The sequence below is a fragment of the Otolemur garnettii genome, unplaced genomic scaffold, assembly GCF_000181295.1.
Source record: "Otolemur garnettii isolate 467f Iridium unplaced genomic scaffold, OtoGar3 scaffold00021, whole genome shotgun sequence".
Lineage (NCBI taxonomy): Eukaryota > Metazoa > Chordata > Mammalia > Primates > Galagidae > Otolemur > Otolemur garnettii.
Window position 1 is genome coordinate 10,532,807 of NW_003852416.1, and position 16,978 is coordinate 10,549,784.

The 16,978-nt window shown below is 34.7% G+C and overlaps 2 protein-coding genes across 4 annotated transcripts in view; one reads left to right on the forward strand and one right to left on the reverse strand.

Annotated features, from left to right (window-relative positions):
• Window positions 1–16,978, reverse strand: part of SHOC2 (SHOC2, leucine rich repeat scaffold protein) — an 80,832-nt gene that overhangs the window by 19,512 nt on the left and 44,342 nt on the right. For all 3 annotated transcript variants that reach the window (XM_003787169.3, XM_023511673.1, XM_023511672.1), the window contains exon 3: window positions 13,322–13,459. In XM_003787169.3, the coding sequence (XP_003787217.1) occupies window positions 13,322–13,459 (138 nt within the window). The remainder of the gene's footprint in view (window positions 1–13,321; window positions 13,460–16,978) is intronic.
• On the forward strand, window positions 9,586–10,091 carry LOC100946495 (60S ribosomal protein L26-like). The gene has a single exon (XM_003787170.2). It carries the CDS (start codon window positions 9,622–9,624, stop codon window positions 10,057–10,059), a length of 438 nt encoding a protein of 145 aa, XP_003787218.1. The 5' UTR covers window positions 9,586–9,621; the 3' UTR covers window positions 10,060–10,091.

Here is a 16,978-nt window from a genome sequence, read left to right on the forward strand (position 1 = left end):
GGTTGAGCTATAGGCGCCGAGCCAAGACAAGTTAATTTTGTCTTTAAATGCTTTCTAAATTAACTTGACTACTTTGCTAGTGTATTTCTGATGACACTCTGGAGATATGTGCCAATTGTGGAGGAAAATAAAAAGCAGAGATCAGGTGACTTTCCAAAGCCCCAGAAAACAAAGCAGATTAGAAAAACAGCAAGAATGATATTTACTATTGCTACCACTGCATTATGACATCAAATATGATAGAAATATTGCTTAAAAGTTGGGTTAGCAGAAAATAATCTGCTTTATAATTTAAAATGTTAAAGTTGTATATACGATTGCAAAAAATGAGGACCATGTAAATGTTCAACGATAAAATAATAATTATTTAAATTGGAGGTATCTTAATATAATAAAAAAACCAAAGTATTTTATATAATCTCTGTGATCATGGGCAAGTAATTAAACCTGAGTCTGTTTCCTCATCAATAAAGTGGGAATAATGTCACATACTTGACAGGGTCACTCTCAGGGTTACAAACAAGGTAAGATATCAGCACAATAACTGATACACAGTAGACATTCAACATGTAATTTTTATTCTATTGTATGTCAATATTCTATAATATTCTGTACTTATTAAATGATCTCACAAAAAAAAAATTTTTTTAGGATACAGAGTCTCATTCTATTGCCTTCAGTAGAGTGCTGTGGCATCATAGCTCACAGCAACCTCCAACTCCTGGGCTTAGGCGATTCTCTTGCCTCAGCCTCTGGAGTAGCTGGGACTAAGGCACCTGCCAGAATGCCCAGTTATTTTTTTGTTGAGTTTGGCTTTGGCTGGGTTTGAACCCACCACCCTAGGAATATGGGGCCAGCTGAGCCCCATGGCGCTGCCACAGGCGCTGCCCAACCTCACAAAACTTTTAAGATTTAAAACACTTTAGGTTATGATGTTATTTGGATAAAAAGATAAAATTGTGTATTTTTTATGGTTTCAACAATGTAAAAATCATGTATGCAGAACAATAGAAGACATGCATCAAAACTAACAGTTATCTCTGCATAGCAGAATTATGGAAGAACAATTTAAAAGATTTTATTCTGTGAGTTTACCTATATTTTCCTAAATTTTCCAGTTTTATAATTTAAAAACATTTTGTTAAGGGACAAATCTATAATTCTCAAGTCATTTTAATTAAAAAGAAAACATTGTGACATATTTCCATCATCCTTTTGTCTGTGATAACTATTTTACATTATGGAGATACTTTACACAATGTGAGCAATGTTTCCATTAAATGCCTGTGTATCTTTTTAATTTTTTTTTTCTTTTCTTTTTTCTTGGTTTTAGACAGGGTCTCCGTTCTGTCACCCAGGGTTGGAGTGTGGTAGTGTGTTCATAGCTATTGTAGCCTCAAATATCTGGCCTCAAGCGATCCTCCTGCTTCAGCTTCCCCAGTGGATAGGATTACAGGCAGACATCACCAGGCCTGGCTAATTTTGTCTATTTTTTGGTAGATATGTGGTCTTGCTTGTTGTCCAGGCTGGTTTCCAACTCCTGGCCTCAAGCAATCCTCCCAGTCTGGGCTCCCAAAAGCATTGGAATTACAGATGTAATCCACCAATGCATGGCCTATACACCTTTTTAATGGTATATTTGACTATACATAATATTGTATATATCTGTTATATGAACATAAATAGTCTAGAATGACATTTTAAAAGTTTAAAAATGTAGATGTAACATCTGTAAACATTCTTTGAAGGCCCAGAAATGCTGCCATGGTATTTTGCTTTCAGCACGTCATTCAACAAAAGGCAGCATTTACAAGTGAGGTCTCACAGGCCAATAAGCAAACCTGAAAAAAACACGTCAAAGTCAGATACTTCTTGAAATAGTCTAATTTGTAATACTTTAATAAATTGAGGGTATGATTCACAAATGCTTGATCTTTATGGTTCATGTTTTAAAATGTCCTTTTCTCCCATAAGGGCTATTTGACTCTAGCCTTTAATCCTAGAACAGGCCGTTCTTAAAACATGTGTAAAGCAGTCTGTCGCTATCTCAAAATCAGTCTAGAGTAAGCCTACAATACTACTGGACTCATAGTTGGTGCTACTTTGTGCACATATTTAATATGAATCTGTAGTGGGTCATTATATCTTACACTTCATTTATTTGGGTATAAGAAAGAATGCACGGTTCATGACAAAACATTTCAAATTAAACTGTTGGATACCTTTTTCACTTAATTCTGCCTTCTAAGTCATTTTTTAAGCTGAAAATGTGGTATCTTAACAGTGCAAAGGCAGGAGGGTTGAGGGGATGCCTATAAACACCATATGCCACTTACTTAATGAAGCGCAAAAACAATAGTACTCGGAAACTTTATTCTAGAATTTCCAAAGACTGTGTCCTGATAATTTAACTCACTTAGTTCTAGCCATCTCCCAAAGGCAGCATGGATGTACCCAGAGCCCAGTGCCAATACCTCTATCATCAAAGAATCACACCATTTTATTAATATTTTCATGTATGTATGAATTTTTAGACCCTAGTGAGTTCCCTAGTGTCAGAACATCACAGTGTAGAGCTAGATACATAGTAAATACTTGGTATTTACTGAAAGTTTATTGTAATAAAGCAAAAATCGAGAACTACTTAAAACATAGATTTGTACTCTATAAAATTAGATTTTCCAGAAAAGGAAAAGCATGCATTTATCTCATTAATTTAAAATGTTTTCTAATATCAGTTTCATCCCCTCCAATTCAATCATCAAATTCTATTTTCAAAATATATTTCTCATGTCTATTCCTTCTCCATTCCCATCCTCATCATCTCAAGCCAAAATCATTATAATAGCTGATTTTGCAGACTCTAGGTCAGTTATTTTCAACTGGTGTGTCATAAGAGAACATTATATTTGCCACAAAAATTGTTAAAGATTATTAATTAAATTATATTCAAAAGAAGTTCAAAGGACAGTACACATATGCTTTTTACTCTTCTTATTTTTTTTTTTTGTCAACATAATTTAAGTGTGCCACATAAGTTTAACTATAGGTTCAAGTGTGCCATGAGATAAAAAAGGTTGAGAAACACTGATCTAGGTCTTTAACACTCAACCCTACACCACAATGATTTGGGCAAATCCACAATTCTCGACTTCATATTCAGTCGTGAAAAAAATACTGAAACTAAAAAACAATCTATTTCCTATTATATCAAATGTAAATACTCTTTGCTGGCTTCTGCTCTCCATGACATAATCCCATCCTACTACTTCAGCCACTTTTTGTGTAGCTGCTGTATTAATGCACAATGCCAGACACAACATAAAGTCTATTCTCTCAAGAAGACTATAGTACAGTGACATATTTTTGCAAATAACTTTAATACTTAGTTATATTTACATTAGTGCCCTAAGATATGTATGAACAAAATTTGAAAGGCCTATGAGATTTTCTTTTCTTTGTCCCAATTTTATAAAATAGCATGTGTGTGAATCACCGACTTTGCTATACATAATTTAAAAATATATTTCAGAATTGCCTGGTCTATATGAATATAAGTCAATTCTTTTACAAATATGTACGGAAGTTTTTTCTGGGATACCCAACTTCTGAGCAGCCCATTTACATATCAGACAGAAAGTGCTAAGAATCCCAACTTTCTTCATTCCTCCTACCTAACTAAATACTTTTTCTATTTTTCTGATACAGGATTTCACTCTGTCACCCAGGCTAGAGTACAGTGACCTCATCACAGCTCACTGCAACCCCGAACTCCTGGGCTCAAGCTATCTTCTTGCCATGCCACCACACCCAGCTCTTGTTCTTGCTCAGGTTGGTCTCAAACTCCTGGCCTTAAGAGATCCTCCCATCTCAGTCTCCCAAAATGCCAGCATTATAGATGTGAGCCCCTGCACCCAGCCACCAAATAATTTTTTAATTACAAAATAGATGAATGTACCTTGCTCTTTTCTTTACATAACTTTGACATAGTCTAATATATATCTACTTTCTCTAAGCATTAATTTACACATACACAAATACAGAGATTTTTCAAGTTTATATATTTTTATATAAGTGGGATCACTCTGTATGCTTGCTCCCCCCATAAGTCATAGAAATATTTTCCTGTGAACGAACACAGATATATCTAATTCTATTTAATCATTGTAAAGTATTCTTCATGATATGTACATACCCATCTAATCATTGCCAACTGGTGAAATTTGTTTCTAATTTTTAAGAAGGAATTGTGCAATGAATATCCTTATACATAGATGTGTATGCACAGGTAAAAATATTTCTTATGTCTCAGAGGATACAGAAATTTTACATTTTGATAAATAGTACAAGACTATATCAATTTTATTTCCACCAAGAGTATAGGATAGTGCCCATTTACATATATCCTTGCAAAATGGAAAGGAATAGTATCAATTTTTTATACCTATTCCATATCCACAGCCATTGCCACAGCAAGGCTGATAAAGGTGGAAATTTTCCTGCAAGTAGCAATCATGTCTAACTGTAAAAACTTCCCAATCTTCTGATAAAATTTTTAATTTGTTGAATGTAGCTGAAGATAAAAAGAGGTATCCAGGCTTTAAAAAGAACTGGAAGTAGAAAAAGCCATCCCTTTCTCTCCTTTATAGCACTGCTTTTCTGTGGAAGAAAGCTATTCCGTTGTAATAAAATGGCTAAACCTCACCAAGGGATTTTTGAAGTATGCCAGAAGAGGAAAGGGCTTATTAATAGTGGAAAGTCCCCATAATTTTGTTTCATCAACTGACATGCTTTATTCAATCACTCTTTATAGTAGAACAGTAGAGAAATACTATTTTACATGCTTATTCTTATTGAAATCTAAAAACTTTCTATGGCAATAAAGATTAGTATGGTAACCAAATTTCAAATGTTTATTAACTCAAAAACTCAGTAAATAGAACCAGATTCTTGATACCACTTTTCCAAAACCAAATAACTTTTAAAGTTCTCACTTTTAAAACCAGAGTAGGCTTCTCAAATTAAAACATTACAGAATAGTGGAACTGCTACATTACATTATCTAGTTTAAAAATTAATGGTAATTTAAATAAAAATGGTAGCTACCTCCAACTTTCTCAGATCTAAACTTTTCTCCTTCCTTTCCTTTTGTGGGATAGAAAGGGCTGAATTAAAATTTAAAAAGTAACATATAAGAATATACTATTTTGATGGAGAAACCCCTATTTACAAAGGCTCTATCTTATGTGGAGAGCATGGCATAAACAGAGAACCATCCACATTTCACCGAAATCCATTACTCTGAGCAAAATAAAACAGATTAAAATATCAAAACTCTTCTATGCCATAAAAACATTAGCAGTATGGCATTTATTGTGATTTACCTTCTGCAGTGGTTTCAACTCTAACCTCTTTTAATGAGTGGTGTTAGCCACAAACTAAACTGTAACTTAGAAATCAAGACATGGCTTGCTTTATTGTTGAGCCATCTTGACTAAAAACTAAAATCAATGTTGCTGAGCTTTTGTGTATAAAGGTAGGCTGATCGTTGCCAATCATTGGCGTTTAGCTTTCAAGTGCTTAACTTTGTCTATAAATTGTTCTGTGCTCCACTTTGACAGATTGCTTTCTTAAGCTGTCAGATTTTTAAAATATGGTGAAATCAAATGGCTATGAATTAAAATTAGATGCTTTCAATTTCAGCAAATATAATCAGCAACTTTAGGTTAATTCAGTATAACTTTTGAGTAAGACTCTACTTCAAACAATCTTAACCTTACTTTAGCAAAGCAGCAAATAATTAGCAGGAAAGACATACAGTTCTAAAGATGAAATAATGTCAAAGGCAAACATTTTTTTCAGAAACATTAAGCTGAAAAGCTGAAAGCAAACTGAAAAGCAATACAAAAATTCTTGAATGTCAAAACCCCAAAAGAACACCACTATTAAAAAAAGAATTAGTAAAGCTGTTACACGTAAGCTGCACTGTAATTACCTAAAACCTAATTACTGTAACACTACTTGTTGATTTGACTATAATTACTGCAAAATTTCTTCAAAGCCCAGTACAACAAAAGGACCTCTGTGAATTGTTCTGTATTCCAGCCTTGAAGGCAAGATTTTGTTGCATATTTCTCTCTTTATCTCATTTTATGAAGAAACTGTAAGTTCTCCCTAGATTTCATAAAACCACCAGAGATCTCAGAAGGCCCTAAAAATATCAGTTCATAGTTTGAAACAAAACGACTACTGCAATTAGGTTTAATATTTTCTTTTGTTTATAGCTAATTCTTGAAGTAGAAAATATTTATGAAAAAAAACATAGTTTTTATACTTCAACAGAGTAGAGTAATGGTTAAGTCAGAGAAACTATATACTTAAGAGCACTCTCCTACTTAACTGCAACCAGCTACCCCTCCTCATTTCCTTCTGTCTTTTCTCCACATCCTATGTGCTGTCAGTGATCCTGGCACTACTCAGATTGGAAGTAAATGGCAGTATTACTGCCAAAGAGTAATAGCTACTCGAGGAGTGTTCATGTTAAATAAAGAAAGGGGTAAAACATCCTGGTCTACTTACAAGAAAAAAAGAAAGAAAGAAAAGACAAGGAAATAAAAGTGATTTTTGGAAAAGTAATTGTTACATGAAAAAAGATTTGATTTTCAGTTGTGAGTTAGTGCAAGATTCTTTAGTCAAAGGAAAAAAAGACTGGGCAGCTATTCAGGCGTAGCATTAACTCTCCAGAACAGGTGTTGGGCTTTTTTGTTTATTTTTCGTTTTAAGTTATACTTTCCAGGAACCAGAGTTATACTTTCCAAGAACTAAACTAAGGGTTTAAAAAAAAAAGTATCAAGAGACCCACATCCCAATCAACTATGCCACTGACTATTGTGGATGAATTGCTCTTCCGCAATAAATGAGAGGGAGAATCTCAAAAGTCTATTAGGACTGTTTACATTTGTAAGAGACCAAGACTCAAATGTTAAAATTTCTCACCAAATGTCAACCTTGTGCTACATAATCCAAATACTAGGAATAAGAGGAATGGAGAAAGGGAAAAGAATTATTTTAATAAACATGGTATGTAATAAATAACTAAAATATCATACAAAGTTTCAATAAATATTCCTTATTCATTTTACCATCACTCAGAATAATAGCTGCATTACATTTGCAGACAACCATCAAAACATATACAAATAAATGCAATATTAAAATTTTTTGTTAATGTTTCAGTCCTCATTAAGTTCTAATATACACTCACAATGTGATCATACAGAATATGCTAGAAGTGCAGCATATTTATTATTCTGAGATAATATCTTAACTTCAAGAGATTAATACTGAAGTGAAATGTCTTAGTAAACACACTTAAAACACAGAAGAATTACTTCTAATAGAAGAGAATAATATAAAATTAATAAAGATAGGAGTAAACACACTTAAAACACAGAAGAATTACTTCTAATAGGAGAGAAAAATATAAAATTAATAAAGATAGGAGAAAGACATTGGAGAAGTTATTCTTTGTCAGAAGATGTAAATCCAAAGGACCGTAGTTCTACTTACTAGAAGATCTTTGTCACACACCACCATCTATGCTTTCTCCATCTGCCAAGACTATTCATTTTAGAACTATCAATTTGAACCCCCTTTGACTGTTATTTAACAAGATGAGGACATGGACAAATACATAAAAATATGAAATAAAAAATATTATTAGGCTATATGAAAGAGAGAACAGGACTGACTGGTAACCATTTCTTCAGTTGAAGGAGTGTGTGCATACATGGACATTTAGGAGAAAAGAATTCTAAACAGAGAGATGAAAAGGCTATAACTTGCCTGATGTGCTCAAGAAACAGTAGAGTGTATCCTAAGAAATACACAGTGACTAATCATCAATGAAAAGAATCTAAGCCAGGCATGTTGGCTCACATCTATAATCCTAACATTCTAAGAGGCCAAGGTGGGAGGATCACTTGAGATCAGGAGTTCAAGACTGGCCTGAGCAAGCAAGGCTCTGTCTCTCTACTAAAAATAGAAAACTTAGCTGGGTGTAGGGTGAGCCCCTGGAGTCCAAGCTACCTATTCTGGAGGCTGAGATAGGAGGATTGCTAGAGCTCAGAAGTTTGACGTTGCTGTGAGTTAGGCCAAGACCACAGTACTCCAGCCCAGGTGACAGAGTAAGACTCTGCCCTCCCCCCTACCCCCATCAAAAAGGTAAGTAACATTAAGTATCTTAAATTTTGATACTCCTATCTAATGTGAATAAAAGTACCACAACATTTTGTGTTTCTAAAGACTGAGCATGATATTGGATTTTATACAAGAAGTTATTTTTTGAAAGTGCTTTTTATACGACATTCCATTGAAAAGTAATCATGTTAAGATTATGCATTATTCCTTTTCTCCTTTACTGTGCCATTTAGCTGGTTGTTCAAAACAAGCAAAATTAAAGACAAATATTTTAAATGTGAGGATAATAAATATGTTACTAGGTAATTTAAGAAAATATTGCAATAAAAATTAAACATACATGCTGAGTTGGTCCACACTTCCCTAGATTATACCGGGGAAATGTGAAGATAATAGGGAATTAAGACCCTGAAATACTAACACTGAGAAATAAAACAGTTATAGAACTTCAGAAATAAATAATCCTTTTGTTGGCCAGGAGGAAAGATTAAGTCACTTACAATAGGGGAAAACAAACTGATGGGCCTCCTATTTTTTTGTACATGCAATTCCAGAAGATAATAGAACTACTTCTTAGGTCAACTAAGAACCTCAAGGAAAGGAAGTTTGACACATGATTTTATAGCCATTCAAACTATTTTTCAAGCATAAAGGCTAGCAACATCCAAGAACTATAGGAGACTACTGTTCCCATGAACTATTTTTGAGAAAACTATTATCAGATTGACATTGGCCAACTAAGAAATGACAGAAGTAACAGGACCACTGATGAATATTAAGACTAAAACAAAAAGGAAAATTAGCCTAACAAGATATGTTACTCTTCCTGGCAATGCAAAATTAGTAGTAGAAAAGAGACCCCTCACCCAAAATGCAGGAAATAGAATAAATTCACTGATGGCCTAATCTGTGCTGTAATTGACATTTATGGAACATGGCATCCAAAAAATTGAAACATACATTCAACTGCACATGGAATATTTATCAAGATAGACCATAAATCAGCCATAAAATAGGTCTCAATAAATTTCAAAGAATTCAAGACATACATGGTTGTTTTTGACCACAATGGAATTAGAAACCAGTAACAAAAAGGTTCGTGGAAAACTGACAAACACTAAGAACAAAATAACATACTTCTAAATAAGGCATAGACCACAGAAACAAAAAGATAAATTAGAAAGTATTTTGAAAAAAAGGAAAAATGTCAGAATTTGTGAGGTCTACTAAAGGAGAACTTAAGGGGAAAATTTATAGCACTAAATGTTTTTATAAGAGAAGGCCTCAAATCAATGACCTCAAGCTTCCACCCTGAGAAATAAAAGTCAAAGAAAAGAGATAAAAATAAATGATGTTCGGAACCGGAAACAACCTATAACTCTCTTCCCTTTTGCGGCCATCGCCTGAAAGGCAGCGGCCAAAATGAAGTTCAATCCCTTTGTAACTTCAGACCAAAGCAAGAACCGCAAAAGACATTTCAATGCACCTTCCCACATTCGCAGGAAGATTATATCTTCCCCTCTTTCCAAAGAGCTGAGACAGAAGTCCAATGTTCGATCCATGCCCATCCGAAAGGATGATGAAGTTCAGGTTGTTCGGGGGCATTATAAAGGTCAGCAGATTGGTAAAGTAGTCCAGGTTTACAAGAAGAAATATGTCATCTACATTGAGCGGGTGCAGCGAGAAAAGGCTAATGGCACAACTGTCCATGTAGGCATTCACCCCAGCAAGGTGGTTATTACTAGGCTTAAACTGGACAAAGACCGCAAAAAGATCCTTGAACGAAAAGCCAAGTCTCGCCAAGTAGGAAAGGAAAATGGCAAGTACAAGGAAGAAACAATTGAGAAGATGCAGGAATAAAATAATCTTATATGCAACTTTCATTAAACACTGCTTAAATGAAGAAAAAAAATAAATAAATAAATGATGTTCAAAATGGAAGTTAATGAAATTAAAGCTAGAGAAACAATAGGGAAACTCAATAAAACTTTGAGAAAAACCAATAAAATTGATAAGCCTCTAATCCTAAAGATTAGGAAATAAGAGAAAATACAAGTCACCAATATCAGGAATGAGACAGATACACTCTACAGCTACTCAAATAATAAGGAAATGTTAACAATAATGTTAGCCTTTAAATCTGATAATTCAAAATCATTTCTTGATAGACACAAATGACCAAGTTTGCTCAAGAAGAAAAGGATAACCTGACTACTTCTATATCCATTAAAGAAACTGAAATTGTTTAAAAAAAATTCCTATACTGGCCAGACACCAGTAGTTCAGTGGTTAGAGCACTGGCCCTGTATACCAGGGAGTGGTGGGTTATAACCCAGCCCTACTGAGCAAAACCAAACCAAACAAAATAAAAAACAAAAAATTCGTATAAAGAAAAATCCTCACTCAGATGGCCTCACTAAGCATTAATAGAAGAAATAATACCAATTTCATGTACACTCAAAAATTGAAAAAAAATACACATTCCTAACTTGTATGTGACCAGTATTGCCCTAAAACCAAAAACTAAACAAAGATTTTATACTATTATTTGTGACTATATTATTTACTCAAATAAATAAATCTAGCTTTTAAAACTTCTACCAAAATATATCTTTTTTCACTATTTCTTTTTGGTAAGCAATTTCAGTCTTATGAACTTTTATCAAGTTCAGTGGGTAGGGTGCCAGCCCCATACACCGAGGGTGGCAGGTTCAAACCCAGCCCTGGCCAAACTATAACAAAAAATAGCCAGGTGTTGTGGTGGGCACCTATAGTCCCAGCTGAGTCAGGAAGCTGAGGCAAGAGAATCACCTAAGCTCAGGAGTTGGAGGCTGCTGTGAGCTGTGATGCCACCACATCCTACTGAGTATGATAAAGTGAGACTCTGTCTCTAAAAAAAAAAAAAAAAAAAAATTGTATTTTATTAGTTTCTTCATTACATTACTTCTATTCTCTTTATAGAGCTACTAGTCCTGAGTCCCATGACTTTTTAACTTCTCACTTATCTTGTATGTATTCATTTTTGTTCTAGAGATTATAGGGGACTTCTGCTTTATCCTACACATCACCATTTTGGTCATTAGCTGTGTTTATTACGTTGTATATCCTTTTCCAGTAAAGTTGATTTGGCAAATGTATTTGTAAATTGTATTCTATTCTTGGTTTCCTTTTTGTATCAGCCTGATCGTGTTTTATAGATGTAGTATATGCCCTTTCTATGCTTCCCCAACCCCCCCAGGATCACTTCTTTTTATTCATGTTGACTTTTTAGATTTTTAAAAGAGAAAAGCAAGAAATATTGTGCTTAGTCCCTATTGTCTAGAACGAATCTTCTTTATAAAGGAAATTTGGTAAATATTATGGGTATTAATAAAATAATTATGTGTTTTAAATAATTTTGCCTTTCAGAGGGCCATCTAAATCATAATAAACCAGTGGAGCTAGTATATATAATCTTTTGGCACTACAAATAGTACTATGATAGAAAGAGCCATCAGCCAAATCAGGGAGACAGATGATAATGGCTAACTACTTTATTGTTTTCTGTAGATAAATAGTTGTCCCACATAATATAAGACAGTCTATTCAATTCTTAAAAAATTTCCTAACAATTGCTTCTGTTGCAATAGTGGGTATTCAAACAAACACTCCCCCTTTAAAAAAAATTAAGAAACATCTTCTAAAACCCAAATCAGAGCACTAGCAAGATAATGACTAAGTACCAGGCCAGAAACAAGCTGGGAACCCAGAAACAAGCAAAACGCTAAAGAGAATTTTGTCCTCAGAGTGCTTCTCTAACCAAAAGTTGTAGCTGAAAGGCTAAAGCATGTTTCTGGAAAGAGTCAAAATCTAATAAGGAACATCACTTGGGACCCTACAGAGCTAGATCATACTAAAAAAGGTGAACTAAAAGTAAAACAGTTAATCTGCAGGAAACCTCTGAATCATTTGGGGGACCAGAAAAATCCCAAGCCTTGTCATCCTAGGTACCTAATAGACTCAAACAAAAATCCTCTGGAGAAAGATAGTATCATCATATGCCTCAAATGATTTAGTAATTGCACCTATAAAATGTTCATTATTTTCCTGAGCCCAGGAGTTTGATACCAGCCTGGGGCAAACATAGAGAGAAGCTGTCTTTACAAAAAATTTTTAAAGAAATATTCATTACTAAAATTGTGTAAATTAAGTACACATGTGATTTTTCCAAATAGACATAGCATCCTTATATTATACCAATAATTAAAAATGCATGAGAATTTTTAAAAATTTCCTTTACTTATATGTATAAAGTTATGGGCAACTGTAAAAATAAATAAGACTATGTAAAGACAGAAACTAACACAGCTCAAGTCAAGTTTTTGCTATTTGGCTAAGTCTTAAAAACACATTTTGAACTTCAAGACATCTCTTTCCTCAATTTTTTTTTTTTTTTTTGAGACAGAGCCTCAAGCTGTCCCCCTGGGTAGAGTGCTGTGGCATCACTCACAGCAATCTCCAACTCCTGGGCTCAAGCGAGTCTCCTGCCCCCACCTCCCAAGTAGCTGGGACCACAGGCACTCGCCACAACACCTGGCTATTTTTTGGTTGCAGCCGTCATTGTCGTTTGGCGGGCCTGGGCTGGATTTGAACCCGCCACCTTAGGTGTACGTGGCTGGCGCCTTAGCCACTGGAGCCACAGGCGCCGAGCCTCTTTCCTCAATTATTAAAGATGAGCAAACTTCAAATTATTTTTGCCATGTTTTCAAAATCAAATGGCAGTGGTTTTATTTTTCATTGTGGACTGCCTTAACAAAGGGACCACACCTAATATAATAGCATATAACATTCTGAAATAAGCAAAAACAGAAAAATCCACCATTTCTGCAGATTAAGCTAAAATAAAATATATACATGTAACTTAATATTTTATCTTCTTAATAATCCAACTGGGCTCATTTCCTAATACTTGTCTTTTTGCCAAGAAATGAAAATGATTTTAAATATTATCTTTTAGTGGTTTTACTACTTGACAATTTTGAATTTTAATCTCAAATTTTTATTACCAAAATGGATCAGAAAGATTCCTTTGATAGCCTGGTAGCCATAAATAAATGTCAGTATCTTCTTTCTCCTCTCATACCTATAGTATCTGGGAGATCTAGCAGTTCATTGTGCTGCAAGTCAAGGTTGGTTATCTGTGTGCAGTTTCCAATCTCCTTTGGAAGGTGTTCAAGTTGATTGTGAGCTACATCCAGCGTAATGAGGTTACATAATTCACCTGTAAATTAACCAACATAAAAATGTAATAAGCATTATCAAACATTATAGTAGATAATACTCCTAAGTGTGAGAGTAAATTTTATAATTTCTAAACACAAATAACTGCAAACAATCTTATTAGATAAGCAACTTTTATTTGATGTGATAATTTAGGGAACACATTTGCATTGTGAGAAGAAAAAGCTTAATTTTTCTATTTCTTTTTTTTTTTTAGAGACAAAAGTCTCACTTTATTGCCCTTGGTAGAGTGCTGTGGTCATCACAGCTCACTGCAACCTCCAATTCCTGGGCTTAGGCGATTCTCTTGCCTCAGCCTCCCGAGTAGCTGGGACTACAGGTGCCCACCACAATGCCCGGCTATTTGTTGTTGTTGTTGCAGTTTGGCCGGGGCCAGGTTTGAACCCACCACCCTCAGTATATGGGGCTGGCACCCTACCCACTGAGCCACAGGCGCTGCCCAATTTTTCTATTTCATAATAACATTTTGTTGCTGAAAATGTCAACCACAAAATGTGAAACCATTATTTCAATATGACACCTGATAAAATTAAAATGTTGCTGGTAAATGATTACTTTACCCACTTGTATTATATACTGTTTTAAGTAACTAAATCAACCACAAATGTATAGGCTATATTCCAAAATTTAAACAATTAATTTTTTAAACCAAATTCAGCACAATAATATCAGATACAACTTTAGTTCAATTTGAAGGTCACAGTCCACCTCAAAACATATGTGATTTCAAATATGCATGCATACATTTTAATGCCGTATAAGAATAAATATGTAATTTGAGCTTTATAAATAAAAACTGCTTCTCAACTTAATAAAACTCTAGAAGGACAGAAAATAAGATACATGTCTCCCTCCTATTCTGGTTGAAAGGGGTGACTGGCAATTTAGACTATTCTTAGTGTTATTTAGCCTTTAAAAAGCTTTTATTTGTATCAATGTATGGGTCTTCTCATGATTTTTCTAGTTATTATTTTAAAGGCAAAGGTTGGAGATACTAAAAAAGATAAACTGTATAGAATTCTACATAGTACAATGGTTCCTCAAAAATTAAACATAGAATATAATCCAGCAATTTTACTCTAAAAAAAAATGGATGTGGGAAACGTTGTTAAGCTACATATAAAACACAGGCAACAAAACAAAAAATAGACCTGACTTCATCAAAATTAAACTTGTGTGGGGTGGGCCTGTGGCTCAAATGAGTAGGGCACCAGCCCCGTATACTAGACGTGGAGGGTTCAAACCAGGTCCAGGCCAAAAAAAAAAAAAAGAAATTCAACTTGTGTGTACTAAGGGATACTGTCAAGAATGAAAAAGCACCATCAACCCATGAATGGATCAATAAATTGTGGTATATGTATACCATGGAATATTATGCAGCCTTCAAAAAAGATGGAGACGTGTTTATGTGGATGGAGCTGGACATATTCTTCTTAGCAAAGTATCTCAAGAATGGAAGAAAAAGTATCCAACGTACTCAGTCTTACTATAAAACCAATTTATAGCTTTCTCCAATTATAGCCCAAGAAGGGTAAAGGGGAGAGGGAGCAGAGGGAGGAAGATGGGTGGAAGGAGAGTAATTGGTGGGACTATACCTACGGTGCATGAAATTTACTAGGTGTAGAATATAAATGTCTTAACACAATAACTAAGAAAACGCCGTGAAGGCTATGTTGACCAGTTTTATGAAAACAGTTCAAATTGTATATAAAACCAGCATATTGTACCACATGATCACATTAATGTAGACAGCTATGATTTAATTAAAAAAAAAAAAGAATGGAAAAGCAACCCATAAAATAGAAGAAAATATTTTCAAATCATATATTTGACTGGGGATAATATACAGAATATAAAGAACTCCACAAAAAAACAAGACCATCACAAGAAAAACTCAGGCCAATAAAAAAAAAAAAGGGAAAATGGAGAAACAAGAATCCTATGTACTCAATTCTGATATGAGGACAATTAAGGTCCTAGTACACGGCAGGGTGAGGGGTGGGGGATGGAGAGAGCTGAGAAAGGGAAGTAGGGGAGGGGTGGGGGGACAAGGAGTATGATATACCTTTTGGGGGCAGAACACAACTATAAGAGGGTCCCTATCTAACAAAAACAATCAGTATAACCTGGTTCTGTGTACCCTCAATGAAATCCCCAACAATTAAAAAAAAAAGGCAAAAGACTTCAATAGACATTTCTTCAAAGATATAAAAATGGCTAATACACACATGAAAAGATGCTCAACATGAGTAATCATTAGGGAAATGCAAATCAAAACAATTAGATACTTCTTCACACCCATTAGGATGGCTACCATCAATAACCAGAAAATAACAAGTATCGGTGGCAAGTATGTGGCATATATATGTAATGGAATTTAATTTGGGTAAGCTGGTAACAAAATCTGGTGGTCCAGTATCTATCTTGTGAGTAGGCCACACCTTAACCTGGATTAGAACAGGAAAAAAAAACAATTCCCTGATCCCAGGATACTGAGTTTGGGTTGGTAAAGTAAGTAACAATGCAATAAAGAGACAAATAAAATCCAAAGGAAGACAAGTTTTGGTAAGGAGTTATATTTTGGTCATGAGATATCAGTGAGATATCTAGGTAGAATATTTAATGGCTAATTAGGAAATAATGAATCATGAAGAGAAAGTTATCATGGTAGAACACTTTTAACAGGCAGTTAGGGTTAATATCTGCAAGTATTGAGCTTCTAGCTAATGGTAATGGTGGAGTCTTATTGATAAATAAAAATTCTGGATAAAATATTTAAAGCCAGGTGCTCAAACCTGTAGTTCCACGTATTCTGGAGGTTGAGGTGACGTGCTTGAGGGTAAGAGTTAGAGACCAGCCTATAGCAAGATCCCATTTCTTAAATAAATAAAATACAAAAATAAAATATTTTAATATCACCATTTAAAAGTATACAGAGACCAAGGTAGAAACCAGAAGGAATTTGAGTCCTGAAAAAAACAGAACCATGGCAGGTAGACTTCTAAAATAATGCCCCCTGAAATTCCCCCACGAATAACTATATACATTGTATTATTACCCCTCCCCTTGAATGTGGCCTAAACTCAGTGACTTCCTTCCTACCAAAAAAATACGGCAAAGGTGATGGAATGTTACATCTTTAATTAGGTTACAAAAGACTGTGACTTCTATCTTGCTAGTATTCTCTTTATCCATTTTTCAGTTCACATCCTTTGATAAAACATGCTCTACCATGCTGAAGAGATCTATATGGAAAGAAACACAGCAGTCTTCAAACAATGGTCAGCAAGAAACTGAAGCCCTCAGTCCAGCAACCTGCTAGAAACTGAATCCTGACAACAACCTCATAAGCTTGGATGTGTACCCTTTCCCAGATGAACGAGCCTTCACCACCACCCAGCCCTGGCTAACAATTTAACTCAAGAGACCTTGTGAGAGATCCTGAACCAGAAGGTCCAGTTAAGCTGTGCCTGACACATGAACCAAAGAACTATAAGAT